This window comes from Talpa occidentalis, unplaced genomic scaffold (genome assembly GCF_014898055.3).
Source record: "Talpa occidentalis isolate TD23 unplaced genomic scaffold, MPIMG_talOcc4v2.1 talOcc4.14, whole genome shotgun sequence".
Taxonomy (NCBI): domain Eukaryota; kingdom Metazoa; phylum Chordata; class Mammalia; order Eulipotyphla; family Talpidae; genus Talpa; species Talpa occidentalis.
Genome location: NW_023601433.1, coordinates 2,299,223 through 2,315,907, shown reverse-complemented (window position 1 = coordinate 2,315,907; position 16,685 = coordinate 2,299,223). Strand labels below are relative to the sequence as shown.

Sequence of the window (16,685 nt, the reverse complement as noted above, 5' to 3'; positions counted from 1 at the left end):
CCGGACCTGATCCTCCTGACCTCAACAGGGTGAACTCAGGCGGGTCTGTGTCCCTAGCCACCCCACCCCGTGTGTGCGTGCACACACACACACACATACACACACACACACACACACGCCCTGTGCGTCCCCCCAGGCTGGGTGGCCAGTCGCTCATCTGCTCCCACCGCAGGCCAGTCCCGGGGCTGGAGTCGAAGGCCTCCCAGTCACTTTGTGAGGCCCCTTCGCTCTGCCCTGGGCCCCCCGTCCTCACCACAACACCCAGGCCCTTCCGTGGCTGTGAGGAGGACTCGGAACCCGGGCAGGGAGCCTGCCCTGGGGTGGGCGGGGACGGGGCCTTCCCCGAAGGTGGGGAAAATGCCCAAGTAGTTCCCGGCGCAGGGAGCAAAGCCAAGGTCACACCACGAGTCGGGGACCCCTGGGGATTCCCCCAGGACACGGATGATGGGCCAGGGCTTGGAGCGGGGAGAGGCCAGAGAGCGGCGCAGTGGCAGGTTCAGCCAGTGGCAGGTGTGCCAAGCCCACCATTCAGAGAGTCAAGCATGTGGGTTTCCCACCAGTGGCAGCTCGACAGGAGGAGCCAGGGCTGAGGCTCCCATGGGGCGCCCTGGAGAGCCGCCAGCGCAGCACCAGGGCCCCGGGGCATGAGGGGTGTCCCACCAGGGACCCGCAGGCCGGGCTGTACCCGGAGGCACTCTGGAGACTCTCACATGCATGGGGTCCCCGGGGGCGACACGCTGAGCGTCTGCACCCCTCCCCCATGAGAAGAGCAGGCAGCAGCCTGGGCACTGGCAGCTGGAAGGGGCAAGGGGCCCAGGGATGCCCCAGGCAAGGCAGGTGGGCAAGGAGCGTGGACTCTGCTGGGCCAGGCGCTCAGAGGGAGGTCGCAGTCTCAGGATGAGCCAAGAGGCCGCTAGGCAGCTGTTTGCAGAACCCCACCTGACCCAGAGCAGGCTCCCCCATGGGCTCCTCGCCCCAGGGAGCAGCCGTGCAGGACACCCAGGCCTGGACCTTCCTCCATGGGTTACCTGATCTTGTGGCACCCCACAAGCGTGCTCCCTCCAGGGTCCTTGTTCTTGTGAACCCCGTTTCTCTGTGGATCTGCTTATTCATCAGAGATTATTGAGGAGAGCGCTGATGTCAGAGAGTGCTTTCACAGAGGCCTGGGCCGGGGGCGTGCCAGTGGCCGGCGGGGCCGGGGCTGGCCTGGGTGTAGGGCAGCAGGCTGGGTGTGACGGGACTGGCCCCTCCCACCGGCTCCCTGCGGCGGCCCCGTCACTAACTTCTCTACGCTTCAGTGTCCTCGGTTATGCACTTCGGTTAATAATAGCACTCCCTGGAGGTTTTTGAAAAGATCACTGATAAAATGTCTCACATCCTAACCGAGCAATAAACAATAGCTATTTTTAAAAGGGGGCACTTTCAACTTTGACCAGACAGAAGACTTGTAGGGCCAAAGGGAAGTCCCGGCTTACAATGATTTTGTTCTGCTTTTTGATTCTCTCCTCATCTGCCACTTGCCTGGGGCAGCCCCACAGAGGGAGCCCCCCAGTCCGCACCCGGCCAGGGGTGCGTGAGGGCTGCAGGGCCTTTGGTGGGTGGCCACCGGGCAGGCTCGGGAGGGTGGTGAGGACACCCTTGGCGCCTGCCCAGGGGCCGGGGGCATGGGGGGAGCCAGCTGTCAACGAGAAAACAGCATCAGCGAGAAAACAGCGGGATTTGCTGTGGGCCACGGGTGCTGGGCTGCGGATGGGGCAGCAGCTCCCCAGGCCCCGTGTCCACCCACCTCCAGGACCCACATCCACCAGCCCGGAGCCGGGAGTGCCTGGAGGCCTATTTGCCCGTTTTATGAGGTGGCTGTGTCTGTGGGGACACCTGAGAGGCGGTCCAGGGCAGCCAGAGTGTGCACCATTGGCTGCAGGCCACGCAAGGGCTGCAGGACCTGGGACGAGGCCCACGAGGCCCACAGGGCTCTCCTGGCAGCAGCAGGCCAGGGCCAGGGCGGAGCCGCACCTGCCAGGGAGACGCCCGGGCCTCCACGCTGTCTGTGTCCCAGGGGAGCCTGAGCCTGGGTGGGGTGCCTGACCCAGGACGCAGGGGGAGACAGACGCACAGGAGGGGTGCATGGGAAGCCCCATGGGGGCGGGGATGGGGCTTTTCCCCCTTCTCAAGAAGCAGCGAGGCCGGCTGGAAATCATACCGGAGAGTTTCGCCTGCGGAGGAAGCGTCCCCCGGGAGCTCAGCGCGGCCTCCTGCTGCGCGCCCCTCCGGTCAGCACGACGGGAAGGCGACTGTCCCTGGGAGCCGCCAGCTCGAAGACCAGGACACCCAGGCGGCCCGGGCCGCCGCTTCCCACCTCAGTCCAGTTTCTGCGAGGGCAGCGCTGGGGCCCTCCCGCACGCGGTGAGTGTTGCCAGCGCCCGCGAGCACAAGCTTCCCTGCGCCCCTGCCGCCCCGCTCCGACCACCCTGGGCTGCAGGCCCGCGAGCCCCTCTGCCATGTGCTCAGGGCGGATCTGCACAGCCCAGGCCTGGCTTGGGTCAGCCTCCTGGTGAGGCCCACAGTCTGAGGCTCCTCAAGCTACCTCTGCTGCCCATTGCCCGACCCGCCGATCGCTCTGACCACCCTCCATCACCTTGGCCACCCTGACCTCCCCCATCGCCCTGACCACTGTCCACCTCCAGTGCGGGGCTCGCCTGGTGCTATCTCCTCCACGCAGCCCCAGAATGCCCAGCCCTCCTTGGAGCCCCCCAGGGCCCGCAGCACCCCATGAGGGCCAGTGAAGGCGCAGGGACCTAGACCGAAGCAGAAGCAGAAGGAAAACCGGCAGTTCCCAAGGCAGACGCCCCGCGGGGCAGAAGAGACTCTCCCAAGAGGTCAAGCCCCGGGTGACCGCCCAGCCCGGGAGATGGCCCCGGTCGAGTGGGCCTGTTTGCACCTGACCCCGGATTGCTGCGCCCACGAGCCCCTTCGCGCAGCGCGGCCGGCGCCTCTCCTGCCCCAGGGGCCCCGCGTGCCCTCCTTCCTGTGGATCTGCCTTTGCGGCAAAAAGGCCACAGGAAGGACAGTGGACAAGGGGGAAGTGGCTATTTTAAACGTGGTTTCTTCCCTTTTCCTCTTTCCCACGAGTGTCCTTCAAATCTGAGTGCCGCCTTCCCATCCCCCGGCCCAGCGGCTCTGAAATTCCGGGTCCCGCCTGCTGAAATTCTGCTCTCTGGCCCTGCAGGCCAAGGGCAGCCCCTGGGCTGGTCCCAGGACCACGGGACTTACTGACCTCGGCCCAGTCACCTCCCTCCCTGGCTCCCACGGGCTGGGCTGAGGCCAGCTTCTGCGAGGGCTGTCTCCGGGGGCAGCAGGGCCCACTGTGGACACTCTGCAAGGCCACGTGCTCAGGCAGGATGGGGTCAGCAGGACGCTCTTCCTTAGGTCAGGGGGCCCTGGCAGGTAGGACCCGCAGAGCACAGGGCCTGCCCAGCCTGGACAGAGCGCTCTGCTCGCCAGGGCCCGAGGTCCAATCACGTCTCTGCCCCCAGCTGTCCCCAGCCAGCGGGCAAGGGGCGTGCCGGAGACTGCCCAGAAGATGGGTCCCTCCCCAGTCTCCAGATCCCTCTCTCTCCTCCCAGGTCCAGAGAGCTCCTCCTCCTCCATCGTGGTTTCTGGAAGGTTCTAGCCCACTTCTGCTTTCACGCAGCCTCCACGCAGGGGCTGGGATCTGGCTCACCCAGAGAGAGTATAGCAGAGCCCGTGTCGTAGACCAGGCAAGGCCCGGCTTTTCAGGAAAAAGAAAATCTTTTTTAAAAAACATTTTCTGGCTCTTATTCGAGCAAAGGCGTGGGGTGGGGAGCATTGGCCGAGAGCGCAGTGAGGCCACACAGCCCCCCACACGTGCCGCCTGCCTGGAGAGCGGCAGACCTGGCAGCATCTCTGAGTAGAGCCCCCGCCCTGCCACCTCCAGAGCGCTGCGCCCTGCACACCTGCCGGAGACCCGGGGCCCCTCGCGGGAGCGCTGCAGCTGCCTGCGCCAGGAGGTGGGGCAGTGTCTGGGCAGGCGGGGACGCTGAGGTCGGGCCCTGGCGGGCTCAGGCTGCGCTGGCACCGCGCCCAGCCGCGGCTCTGTGTTGCTCTTCACTTAAACGTTTACTGTAAAGGGGACAAGCCTGGCGCGCCCCTCTAAGCCTCTGGTCGCGCCTTGATTTCAGAGCAGCACCTTGAAAGAGCCCAGTCCTGCCTTGTCTGCTTGCGCCGGCGCCTGGCTTTCCGGAGCCTTCTATGGGACTGTCTCCTCCTGTCGCTTGGCTGCCACTTCCCCAGTCAGGCCTCGCTGCGGCCTTCCTCCTGCGGCCCCAGCACGCGGTGCTCAGCAAAGCTAGTCCAGGCCACACGACAGGCCCCGAGTCCAGGCTGAACTCAGCTTCTCTGCCTGGCACTGCAGTCCCCAGCCCCACAGGAAGTCAGGCTGCCACGTCCCTCCCAGCTCCGTCCCCTACAAGCTTCCCAAGGGGCCGGTTCTCCAGCGAAAGCCTCCCTGCCCACCCCTCCTGGTGCCGCAGGCAGCCCCAGCCCAGGCCTCCATCTGCCTCGTCCTTCCCCACGAGCCAGCTCCAGTTTCTCCAGCCTTCCCGGGGGCTTGACTCTAGCCTCGGCGCCTGCCCCTGCACGGGCCCCGGGTGCTTCCTGGCCCAGACCCACCGGGCACTGTCCCTGGAGAGAAGCTAGAGTCCAGGGCTGGGACCCTGGGCAGGCCCTGACCGCTCCGGCGCAGCAAAGTGCCATTGGCAGGAAGGAGCCGCAGGGCCAGGAGCCTCCCTGGCTGCCTGGGGGCGCCGAGTCATGTGGGACCCAGGGGTGGCGGGACTCGGGTGCAGCTGGGACAGACATGGCTGCCGCGTTCTCCTGCTTCTTGGGTCAAACCTTGCCGAGAAAAACTACACTTTCCGAGGAGCTGGGCCGGGCGGGCGGCGGGAGCTGGGGTACGGCACAGGGGGCCGCGCTGCAGGAGCCCGGCGCTGAGCTGGGAAGGGCGCCGTCTGCTCCAGAGCGGCGTGAGCGCGGAGGCTGGGGCCAGGGCGGCCACCGTGGTGCACACGGAAGGGCAGTGACACCATGGCTGTGCGCCTCAGACAGCTGTCCCCAGTGCCGTGTCTACATGGGGCGCTCTCACGTGGTTGGGGGTGCTTGTGAGGTGCCTCCTCGGCTGCCTGGCTCATTGGCCGCCCCCACCCTGCCCCCTGCTCTGCCCAGACCCCACCCAAGGCCAGGCCACCAGCTTGGTGGAGGAGGAAGCTGCCCCTTCCTACAGAGCTGACCCCACATGGGCTCCAGCACTCCTGGGCTCCACCCAGCAGAAAGGCCCCCGGCGGGCACGCCCCCCAGCCATGCCGAGGGTGGACTCAGGAGAGGGCCTGATGCGACTCTGGCCTCCCTTGGATGGGGTCTTGGGCCATGCGGTGGGCCCTGCCAGTCAGATGCGGGAGGCCGCAGGCTGGCTTCCGAGTGTCGGCCAGAGACAAAAGGCGGGAGGAAGATTGTCATTGGGCCGCTGGGAGGCCTTCAAGGAGCACGCCCCGCAGCCAGCAGCCCCCAGGACCCCCTCCCGCCCGCCAGGCCAGTGACAGCCTAAAGAAGCACCAGGTGGGGCTCTTGGGCATGTTAACCGCGGGTCCAGGCTCACGTCTGGGAGACATTACTTCAGACCTTTCCTGGTAGCACTTCAAGAGAGAAACCGCTCGAGGCCAGGGAGGGGTCTGCGCCCCCGCAGCATGAGGACCCCTGGGTCCATGAGGGGGGCTGAGCTTGTCCAGATGCGCCTCCCAGCAGTCCACACGCACGAGACAGGCCCCCACCACTGTACCTGGCTTCGGCACCCCCACCCGCTGCACCCCCCCCAGCCACTGCACCCATGCCCACTGCATCCCCAGCCGCTGATCCCCCACCCACAGCACCCCCATAGGCTGCACCCTCAGGCGGGGCTGGAAAGCCTCGCGAGCGGGAGTGGAGCAGCTGGAAGGCTTCACTTAGCACAAGGACAAGGCAGGCTCCGGCGTGGGGTGAGAGGCGGCGACTAGAGGGATGGCTCCTGTGTGGTGACACAGACCCCGAGAGCAGCCCTACCGCCTGGGGTGTTTGGGGCTCACAGTGTCCCACCAGCAGGCCTGCTATACCCCCCGCCACCTGGGCCCCTGCCGCCTGCTCAGCCTGGCCTGCAGGCAGCTGCCCAACCCCAGGGCAGCAGTGGGCGAGCACTGTCCTGTGGCTGCAACGAGGGGCTGTTCCCTAAGCAGGCCCTGGCAGCAGCGCTGGCAGGGAGCTCGGGTCGCACTGCAGAAACAGGGACACAGATGCGGGGACACGGCCGCCGCCACCACAGCCACGCCACAGGTGCCGCAGGGGAGGGCAGTGGAGCCAACACAGGCCAGGCAGACCCTCCGGGCTCGGTGGCCACTATGTGGGCTCTGCTTAAGGCTGCGTGGGCAGGAGCAGGCCCGGGCTGGGCCGGGGGATGTACCACGCTCCCCTGCTCTCTCCTGCACGCCTGCACCCACGACCTCCTCGTGCAGCTCACGCAGACATCATAGCCCGGGACATCCACGTCTGCCCAGCCCAACAGGACGGCGCCGGATACCTGCCGCTGACTCAGGCCAGCCGGGCGCCAAGAGGCAGCGAGGCCGAGGTCACACACTGAGTGGCCGGCCTTCGCTCAGCCCGGGCCTAGGAGGACCGCGCCGGCCACGTGGACGGCAAAGGTCCGCACTGGAGCCCAGCCGGGTGCCACCTGAGTCCAGGCCCCAGCACTGCGTCCCCGGCTCAGGCAGGCGCCAGCGGCAAGGCAAGCGGGGGCGGCGAAGCCTCTGCGCACCCCCCCAGCGCAGCACCCAGGGCACTGGTAGGCCCCTCCTGTCCCTACTGGACCTGTTCACGGCCGTCACACCCAGCGGAAGGCAGGTGTGTCTGTGACTTGTCTGTGAAAACTGCGGTTCTGCCTGCCAGACACCCAGGCCCCTGCTGCTGCCCAGCGCAGCCACTGGGGCTGCAACATCCAAGCTCCCGGCTGTCTGAAGAGATGTGACCCTAAATTAGAGGAAGACAACGTGGATGGGGGGATGGAAACACAAACACGGATATACACACCACGTGCACCCACCACACGCACACCTGTGCACATACTGCACACACCACATGCGTGCACACACATGCCCACCACACACGTGCACACACCACATGCACACGTGGGATTTTTGCATCTCCCTCAGGCCAAACCTGAAGCCGCCAAGCGGGGCAGCCCAGCTTCAGGGGAGCCCACCTGCGCTGCCCCACTGCTTGCCAGGGCTGTGACAGCAAAGGGATTCTGTTCCGAGAACGTTGCCTTTAAGACTCGCTCCCCCCACCGTGCGGTGGAAGGAGGTTTCCCCTCCCAGAGCCGCTATGAGAAGGCTCCCCCACTCCAGTGGGCTGCATGAGGAGAATCAGGCCACTCCAAGTTCCTCCTGGAACCAGCGTCTCTACGGGCCTTATTACACCCCGAGAAATCTGTCTCAGGGGCTCCTGCTTTAAAGTCGGGGCTACTTAACAAGCAGGGAGCACCTGGGATCAGGGGCCCCCTGGGCCGCAGTGCCAGGCAGAGGCGTGAGGGGGACGGGCGAGTCTACTCCAGTGCCTGCCGGAAGGAAGACCCTGACCCCCGCCCTGGCGTGGTCTTGGGGACAAGCAGGAGGGGCTGGACACCACCCGGACTCAGACGGCCGGCGGGTGGCCGAGCAGAGCTGCCGTGGGCCAGGAGGCCAGGGAGGGTGCCCCACACCCCACCACCAGCCCGCTGGCCCCGACCATCCACATAGACCGGGAAGCGGCTCTTTCCTGGTGGGTCTCTCCCTGAGAGTTGCTCCTGCAAGGCATGTGTCCGAGAGCACCGGGCCGCCCCTTTTCCTAACCAAACGCTAAATCCACAGTCTCTGGCCCCAATTTCATTTTGCTTAGTTCGTTGCTCAGTTTGCTCCCTGTGAGCGCGCCAGGCGAGGCTGCCTTCCGGAGCTGCTCAGTCCTACGGCAGCAGGGAGGACGCGCGCGGGCCCGCGGAGGGGCCGGGTCTCCCCCACGCCCGCCCCCGCTGGCCTACACCTCCAAGGACGGGGAACAAACATTCCCAAGGCCACTTTCTTCCTTAAAAGACTTAAATGTTTAATCTACTGTGACTTGAGAGGAAAAAGTAAGAGCGTCCCTGGCCACTTTCGGTAAACATAAGGACCTACCACTTTAAGACTTTAAAAGTTTTTAATTAAAGTTTAAGACGTTTAACCTCAGGCTTCCAAAAAAACCTCAGAGACAAGAGACAGCCCTGGCCCCGGCCCGCCCGCGGAGCACGGCCTCCTGGGGACGGACACAGCTGCTCGGCGGCACCTTCTCGATAACATACTGCAGGGAGGAATCTTTCAGATCTGTGGGGACGCAAAGACCCAGCACCTCAAACCCCAGGAACACGGGGCGCTGAGCCCAGGCAAAACCCACCTAGCCCCCAGGGCAGCACTGGGGTTTGGGGGAGCTCTCAGCCTGAGGCCCAGGAAACCACACACCCCAAAGAAACCTCCTGAAAATGCCTGCAGGAAAGACTGACGTAGCTGCAAACGTCCAAGGACGCAGCACACGGCCGAGGCCCCAGCACAGGCCGGAGCCTGCCATCATGCGCGGCCCCCCCGGCCACCCCACCCTTGTCTCGACCTCGCGCCTCCAGAATCAGTCCCCGGCTGGTCTGAACGGACCCAGCCACAGTGGCGGCCGGACAGAGCAGCCAGTGCCCGCAGCTCCGGGCGCAGAGCGGGGGCCGGCACACCGGGAAGAGGAAGCCCCTTCCCTGGCCGGTTTCGCTTTCCAGGAGAAACTGGGCTGGACAAAGCCAAGGGCGGCCGCGCCAGCTTCCCGGGTCACGGCTCAGGCACCGGTGCGCCCACCGAGGAGCTCGCTCCCGGCCCCGCGCTCCACAAAGGCGCCTCGCGGGGACCCCTGCTGCTCCGGGGGAACTTCCGGGGCCTCTGGAGAGGCCGGGAGGCCCCTAGACCCACTGAGGATCCACAGTAACTGCCCGAAGCCATCTGAGAAACATAACGTTTTAATAGATGAAATAAATACTCCAGTACATGCAAGGTAAAAACTCAACACGGGAACCACTCTATGGTGTAAATTAGAACTAGGACACACACTCACAGTAGCTTTCCTGTTTGCAAATCACACGGCAGGGCCGGCTCCCTCCATGCGCCTCCGCCGGCTGGCCGCTGCCCGGAGCCAAGGCCGCCCCGCGTCTAGGGAGCGAGAACTGAGGTAACCTTTCTTTTCATTAGAAAACAGAAAGACCGAGAAGAGGGCCCGCCACCTCCTCCTTCCGGCCCCGGGGTGGCACGTCCAGCGGGAGTTCTGGAAGAAGGGCCGCAGGGAGGGGGCACAGCCACCACGGTCCGGCGGGCCTCCGGCGGCCCCTGAATGGTAGGCGTCGTCCTGCCTTCTGGAAGATTCCTCTCGTGCATCGGACGCGGAGGGCACCGGGGCTTCACCTGTGGTTTCTTTGGTATACATGGCGAGGGGCGAGAGTAAGTACTTGCTCCGCTGGGGGGGGCGGGACAGGGCTAATTCACAGAATTGGAATTCACTGGCGGCAAAGTCCGGGGCGAAGACCTCTCCCTTAAAGCCTGAGATAGCAGGGTGCAGCCTTCAGACACGGCGCAGGCCGAGTTCCTCAGCCTCTCCCTGTGGTCCGACATCTTGGCGCCCCCGTCGGGGTGCTGCGCCAGATCCCTGAGGCACTGGGTCAGGAGCACGCAGGCCGACACCACGCTCATGGCGCCGCCCAGGATGGCCGTCTGCACCGCCTTGCCCTCGGCGCTCACGGCCGCCGCGCGACCCAGGAACTGCGGCTCCGTGGCGAAGCCCACCAGCGCGCTCACGGCCTGCACCAGGGGCCCGCTGAAGAGCGCGCAGCGGCCGCGGGCCAGCTCGCTGGGCGCCGCCTTGACCTCGCGCACGCAGGCCAGCAGCGCCGAGGCGCTGGTGCTCATGCACTTGACGCTCAGCTTGAACTGCTCGCGCGAAAACCGGTCCCGGGACTTGTCGCTGGCCAGGGCGCACGCGTCCGTCAGGAACTTGAGGTTGCGCGACAGCCCCTGCGACACGTCCAGCAGCAGCTGCGGCGTCAGGTCGGCCAGCGGGGTGGCCCGCAGCACGGCGCAGCCCTGCTCCACCTCGTGGCGGCAGCGGGTCACCCGGTAGCGGTCCACGAGGCCCGGCTGCGCGGGCTGCGCGCCCGGCGTGGCCACGGCCGCCAGGTAGGCCGCGTGGGCGGAGCACTCGGTCAGCGACACCACCAGGTCGCCCAGCTCCACCAGGCTGTCCCCCGCCTCCCCGAAGCGGCCCATGTTGAGCTGGCTCTGCACGTCGTGCGTGAGGATGGAGAGGCCCTTGGTGCGCGCGATGATGGTGTCCCGGCACTGCTCGAAGGACTCGGCGGAGGCGGGGCCCTCGAAGAGCACGGGCCGCGCCTCGCTGGACAGCAGCAGCAGGTCGGCCACCAGCTGCATCTTGGCCTTGCAGTGGTCGCACACGGACACCAGCCTCCTCCGCGGCTGCGAGCCGGTCCCGCCGCCGGCGCTCGCGGGAGCCGGGGGAGCCGCCTCGCCGGTGGGCTGCCCGGCGCTGCCGCTAGCCATCGCGCCCGGGGGGCACTGGCATGCCGCTGGGGAGCCCGCTACCGCCGCGCCCGAGGCCGTGGCGACTCAGCTGGCCCCGGCCGCGGCGCCCGGGCCGCACCATCATGCCATCCAGCGCGGCGGGCAGGGCGCGCGGGGCGGCGGCGGCGCGGGGCGGGCCGAGGGCCGGGCCGGCGGGAGGCTCTCCGCGGCGCGGGGCGGGGCTGCGGCGATCGGCGTCCGCGCGCGCGGGCAGGAACCATGAACCGGGCCGGGGCTCACCGTCCGCGCTCCCCGCCGCCGCGCGGCCAGGAAAGTCCCTTCTGCCCGGCGGCCGCCGCCTTCCTGGGCATGGCCGGCGCGCGCCGGGCGGGGCGGCGCGGGGCGCGGGGAGTTGTCCTTCCTTCCTTCCTCCCTTTCTTTGGCTCCAAAGCCTGTCCCGGAGGGGCGCGGCCGCGCTCCGTCGGCGGCCCGGGTCGGCGGCGCACGCGGGCTTCAGGCGGCGCGACCCCGCCGGGGCCCGGGGCGCATCTCCGGCCTCCGGCCTGGGGAGGGCGGCGGCGGGGCCGAGGGTGTGGCCGGGGCTGGCGCGGCCGCGCCGAGTCAGAGCCGGCGGGAGGCGGCCCCGATGGCGCGCGGCGGCCCGCCCGCCCGCCCCGCCCGGGCGTGCCCTCGCGCCTGGCAGCTGCGCCCGGCCCGCGGCGGCCCCGCGCGTCTGGCCGGCTCAGTGCGCGCCGCCCGGCGCCGCGGCGGCTCGTCCTCCCCGCCCGCGCGCCCCGGGGCCGGCCGCAGGCGGCGGGCGCGAGTCCATGCCCGGGGGCTCCCCGGCCCGGGCCCGCGGCGGCTGAGCTCCCCCGCGCGCCCGCGCCCCGCGCATCGGAGGCCCGGCGCGGCGCCCCGGGCCCAGCCGGCTCAGAGGGTCCCCGCCGCGCGGCCGCCGCCCGCCCGGGCCGCGGCTCCGGCCATTTTTGTCCAGCTCCAACTTCCGAGAGCGCCGGGAGGGCCGAGAGGAAGGGCGGGGGCCGCGGGAAGCGCCGCTTCCTCCCGCGCCGCGCCTCCTCGCCACCGCCCCCGGCCGCGCGTCCCGGCCGCGCGTCCCCGCCCCGGAGCCTGCCGAGGGCTTTTGTGTGGCGTCACCGCCTCGCGCTCGAACCCGCTTCCTCCCGCCCGCGCCCTCCCGGATGCTCGCGCCGCCGGCTCCTCCCCCGGGAAGCGGTGGCCGCGCCGGGCGCGCTGCCCCTCGGGGCGCGGGGGGCGCGGGGGCGCGGGGCCGGGGCCGGGGCTCTGCGCGCCCGGGGAGGGCCGGGCTCCTCGGGGCTGGCTGACGTCAGCTTTAGCCGGGCCGCGGGCGGGGGGCGGGGCGTCTCCCCGACCTGGGGCGCGCCTGGAGAGTGACCCGTTTTCTGGCCTGGAGGGAGGGGACTCCGGGGGCACGCCCTAGCGGTTCGCTGCGCTCCAGGCCTTGGGCGCTGCCGGCCCCTTTGTGTGTCTGGTCCTCGCCCACGCCGGGGCTGGGGCTCGGCGCTGGCCGATGGAAACGGGGCCCGAAAGCCAGAGCTGGAGGCAGATGCCGGCGGCCCCCGTGGTTGTCCTGAGGAGCTGGAGCTGCGGCCTCAGCCCCCTCCTGGGGTCCAGCCACTCCCTGCGGGCGCCACCTTGGCAACCTCTCCCCAAGTGTCCTCTCATCCAGAGAGGATCCTGCCCACTGACCTGGCCGAGCGGCTCCCAGAGTCGCTGTTGGGACCCCACTCTTGCTCTGCACACAGTTCTGGGCCCTGGACTACAGAATGGGGGGGAACAGCCCTTGGAGGTGAACTGCAGAGGACCCGCAGTGCCCCAGCCCAGCGGCCCGTCCTGTCTGACCCACAGGAGCCTCAGGAAGTGGTTTCCTCCCAGCCAAGCCCACCTCTGTGTCCCGAAAGAGGTCCTGGAGGTGCTTGCCGTAGGCGGTTGGCCCAGGAAACCTGGCCTCTGCCCCTTCCCAGAGGCCCCCGGGGCCACCTGAGGACGGCCTGCAGCCCGCCCTGGGACCCAGAGCCCTGGGCAGCCCCGAGGCAGCCACCCTGCTGGGACCAGCGCCCTCGCTGTCCCCTGGGATCTGAAGGTCCCACCGCCTGCCCGCCAGCCCCAGGGAAGGACGCCCCTGACTGAGCCTCGCGCTGGGCTGATCTACTTTCCTGCGCGAGGGGAGGCTGGCTGAACCTGCTCTTCCCAGGGCGCTCCAGGAATAGCTCCCACGTCCTGCTTAGCTCCATAAATGGAAAGGAGAAGGCGCAGGCCCTCCCCCAAGCCCCGCTCATCCATGAGACTGCCGTGGGGTCAGGGGCTGCCGAAGCCACCGGCCACCTCTCCTCCTGCGCGAGCCCCGCGCCCCAGCACTGAGCTGTGTTAGAGGTGGACTGCCCATGGCTTCCTTCTCAGAGGGGGCTGTCCAGCTGCCGCCTTTACGTCCACTCGCTCCACGCACACTGGCGCCAGCCTGCCCCAGGCCCTGTGCTGGGCACACAGGCCTGAGGAGGGCCGGGCCTTCTGAAAAGGGGGTCCAGAGTGGGCGAGAGAACCCCACAAATGGGCACAGGGGCTGCTCAGGGTGAAAAGGACAGCAAAGGCCATGCGCCCGCATGGCGGTGGAATGGGAGGTGGACACGGCGGGTGTATGTGACCTCAGGCTGCCACTCCTGCCCCCGCCCACTGATGCTCCTCCCCATCCAACCTGAATCTGGGGCTGCAGCTTCCGGGAGCCGCCCCCATCAACTAGGGGGGCCCGGCCTGACCCCGTGCTGCCCTCAGACCCACCAGGCGGGCGCCCCTCCGGGCCCTGGCAGCTGCCCTGTGGGCCCTGGAGGCCCTGGGGCAAGGGCTTCCTCCTGCAAATGCTGCCTATTACTGCTTATAAAACTAAAATAGGGGCCTCCCTGGAGGCGCAAGGGGTTAAGATGCAACCTGTGAAGCTGTCCACAGCCTCTGCAAAGTGAGTTCAATCCCCGGCCAGGGAGCTGCCCACAGGGCGCAGCAGACCTCTCCTGACTCACTGCTGCTCCCCTCAGCAGTGTATTTCAGTAGATCCGCCTGTTCTGTTCCCCACTCTGTCTCTGTGAATCCTCTCACCCCTGCTCCTCTGGCCTGTACCCCAGTGCTTGTATGCATAAGTAACTAAATCTTTAAAAAAAAAAAAAACTACAATAGAATGTGAAGCTCAGGCCCTGTGCAAATCTTGTTCATTGAAATGGAAATTAGGGAGAAAGCTGGAAATGTGGGAGGCAGGCCAGGGGGGCCGCCCCGCCACAGAGAGCAGAGAGCAGGTGTGCATGGGAGACCCCTGGGGGACCAGCCGAGAGCGGGCCTGGCCAGGCTGGGCACAGGGGTGGGAGGCTGCCTCCCTCGCTGTCCTCCCGTCCTGCAGGTCTGTCGCCCTTGCACCTCCCGCGAGCCCCGTGAGCTGTGATTATTTTGAATCATGACACGTTCATCACAAGGCGCACAGCCGAGCCCCTTCCACCTGCACGGCAGTGGCACAGACACAGCCACACCTGCCCTCTGGAGTGCCCCTGACGGAAGCTGCCCCACCAGCCTGCCACCACCCCGCACCGGTCCCTGACTGCCCTGAGCAGCGGCCGGGCCTGTCCTCTGTGTCTGGCTCAGCTTGCCCCATGGGACGCCCTCCAGGCCCTGGGCACCGGCCCTTCCCGGCTCTCCTGACCCGTGCGGCCCTTGGCCCGTGGTGCCCGAGCTCCAGCTGTGGCTGCAGGCGCTGCAGCTGCTGGTGGTGGACACAAGGGTGGCCCTGGTGGTGTGGAGCCCCGGGGTGGGGCGTCCGGGAGAGCCCGGGCCCCATCGGTCACCGCTATTTCTTCAGCCTTTTCGTGTCAGTTCTTGGGCGTGGAGCTGCTAATCGGGATCGTGCACATTTTTAGGGCTTGGGTTCAAGCCACTTAGTTTTCCTGCAGGAAACTGCACCCGCAGAGGCCAGCGCAAGGCCGTCCCCACACCTCGCCGGGACCCCGCCTTTAGTCATGTCCTCACCGCTGCCAGGCGGGAAGGCGGGTCTGACTTGGCTCAGGGTGTTTCCCGGCCACCCAGGGGGGCTCTGCGTGGCCTCTGCACAGAGCTCGGCCATTCTTTCTCTTTTTTTGGTGTAAATGAAGAGATTTTCAGGTCCCTTCCCGTCCTGCTCTCGGCTGCTGTTTTCTTCTCACTCGTCATAAGCTCCCTTGCGTCGCCCCGTGGGGCTTTCCTGCGTCGCCACAGCGTCTCAGCTTTCGCTCGCGGTGCCTGGAACCCGCGCGCTCTAAACGGCACGTTGAACGCTGAGCCCTGCTCCCGAGTCCCCGGTGATGGCGAGCAGGGCCCTGACCTCCCCCCCACCCACAGCCGGCCGTCGCCTGGCTGCAGTTCTGCGGCGCTGCTGGCACCCTTCTTGCCCAGTGGCGAAAGCCGCAGAGTAAAGAACGGTGAACGGTCATGGCCAGGCCATGGCTCCCCCACCCCAGGCCTCCTTCCGCCCTGGCCCCAGTGATTTGGTCTTTCAAGGACCGATGTTTGCACACCGGCACAGCTGATGCTGCTCCCAGGTGGAGACCCAGCTCCTGGCCCTGTGGCTGCCTCCTGTGCCGTGGGGTGGAACCGGCACGCTCACCACCCACAGTGCTCACATGGTGTGTGTGGCTGTGCGTGCGCGCGAGAGGGCGGCCAGTCTGCAGTCCAGAGCCGTCAGAGGCCTGAGTGCACAACCTCTCTCCCTCCTGCCCCGCCACCCGCAGCCTGGGCAGACTTGCACCTTCCAGCCGCGTGTTCCTGCCCCAGCTTCTGCTTTGCGGGGCCCCCGAGACCCCCACTTCACTGCCCAGGTGCCTTGATTTGTGGGGATGGCAAGCTGCTCCTCCCCGCCCCGAGGCTGCTGCTGGCCAGCTCAGTGGCCTCCCCCGATGATGTCATCTCCATGCCAGGGTTTCCTTTTATCTAGCAAAGGGCCCTCGCCACCTGGCCATGCAGTGCACTCAGCAATCTGGCTGTCTCCTCTGCCGGGGCCCCCTGCCTCAGTCGCCTGGCAGGTCTCTCCTGGGCGGCTGGGCTTTGCAGCGGAGGGAGTCAGGGGCGTCCTCTCCAGGGACACCCGACCCTGGGCCCAGTGCCGCCTCCCTCTGAGCTTCTCACGCAGTCCCCACAATTTCTGCAAAACATAAGATGAGGGGCCTCCCTGGTGGTGCGAGGGGTTGAGCGTCAACACTATGAAGCTGTCCGCAGCCACTGTAGCACGAGTTCAATCCCCACCCAGGGAGATGACCCACATGGCGAGTAGACCTCTCCTGTCTCTCCGCTGCTCCCCTCAGCAGCGAATTTCAGTCAGTCCACCTGTTCTGCTCCCCACTCTGTCTCTGGTGAATCCTCTTATCATCCACACCTCTGGCCTGTGCCCAGCTCTTGTATGCATAAATAAATAAACCTTTAAAAAAAACACACAAGATGATTTTTCTGTTTCACTGACCAGTGCGCATCAGGACTCCCATGGCCCTGCACCTGCTGTGGGCAGCTGGCAGCTGGCCGCTGGCTGATCAGGCAGGCCCCGCCCAGGGAACGTGACTGCACACTGACCCTGGGCAGGGCCCCAGCCATGGTGGCGCAGTGCGCCTGGGAGAAGGCTGGTGGCAGTCCCTTATGATTGCAGGAAAGAACCCTTTTTTTCTCAAGCGGTATCTCCTTCTCAGTAGAAAATGTCACCAGACTAGCCATGTAGGTGCAGCAGAAACGCCTGCCTGGCAGCCGCCCGCTGTCCCCCAGAACCCCCAGGGTGAGGTCCTGCCCGCCCCCGAGGACCTCCCTGGCAAGGCCATGGGAGCAGCTTGGAGACACAGGGTGGTCACCAGGTCACCCTTACCACCCAAATCCTCTTTTCCCATGATCCCAAAATCTCAATTTTATTTGGAGTGGCAGTTCCCGGTCTCCCTGGAAGGCGAGGTTCCAGCCCAGGAGCTGCAAGCCCATGCGCCAGGGGTGACGGTTAGAGGGAGCTTGTCTGCC

The 16,685-nt window shown here is 67.1% G+C and overlaps 1 protein-coding gene across 1 annotated transcript; it reads right to left on the bottom strand.

Moving 5' to 3' along the window:
* Positions 1-8,090: 8,090 nt before the first annotated feature.
* On the bottom strand, positions 8,091-10,688 carry TLNRD1 (talin rod domain containing 1). Its single transcript, XM_037511433.1, has one exon. The coding sequence runs from the start codon at positions 10,686-10,688 to the stop codon at positions 9,612-9,614; it is 1,077 nt and encodes a 358-aa protein (XP_037367330.1). The 3' UTR covers positions 8,091-9,611.
* Between the last annotated feature and the right edge of the window lie 5,997 nt (positions 10,689-16,685).

Coding starts and splice junctions, on each gene's coding strand:
- TLNRD1 (XM_037511433.1), bottom strand. CDS start 10,688: ATGGCTAGCGGCAGCGCCGGGCAGCCCACCGGCGAGGCGGCTCCCCCG.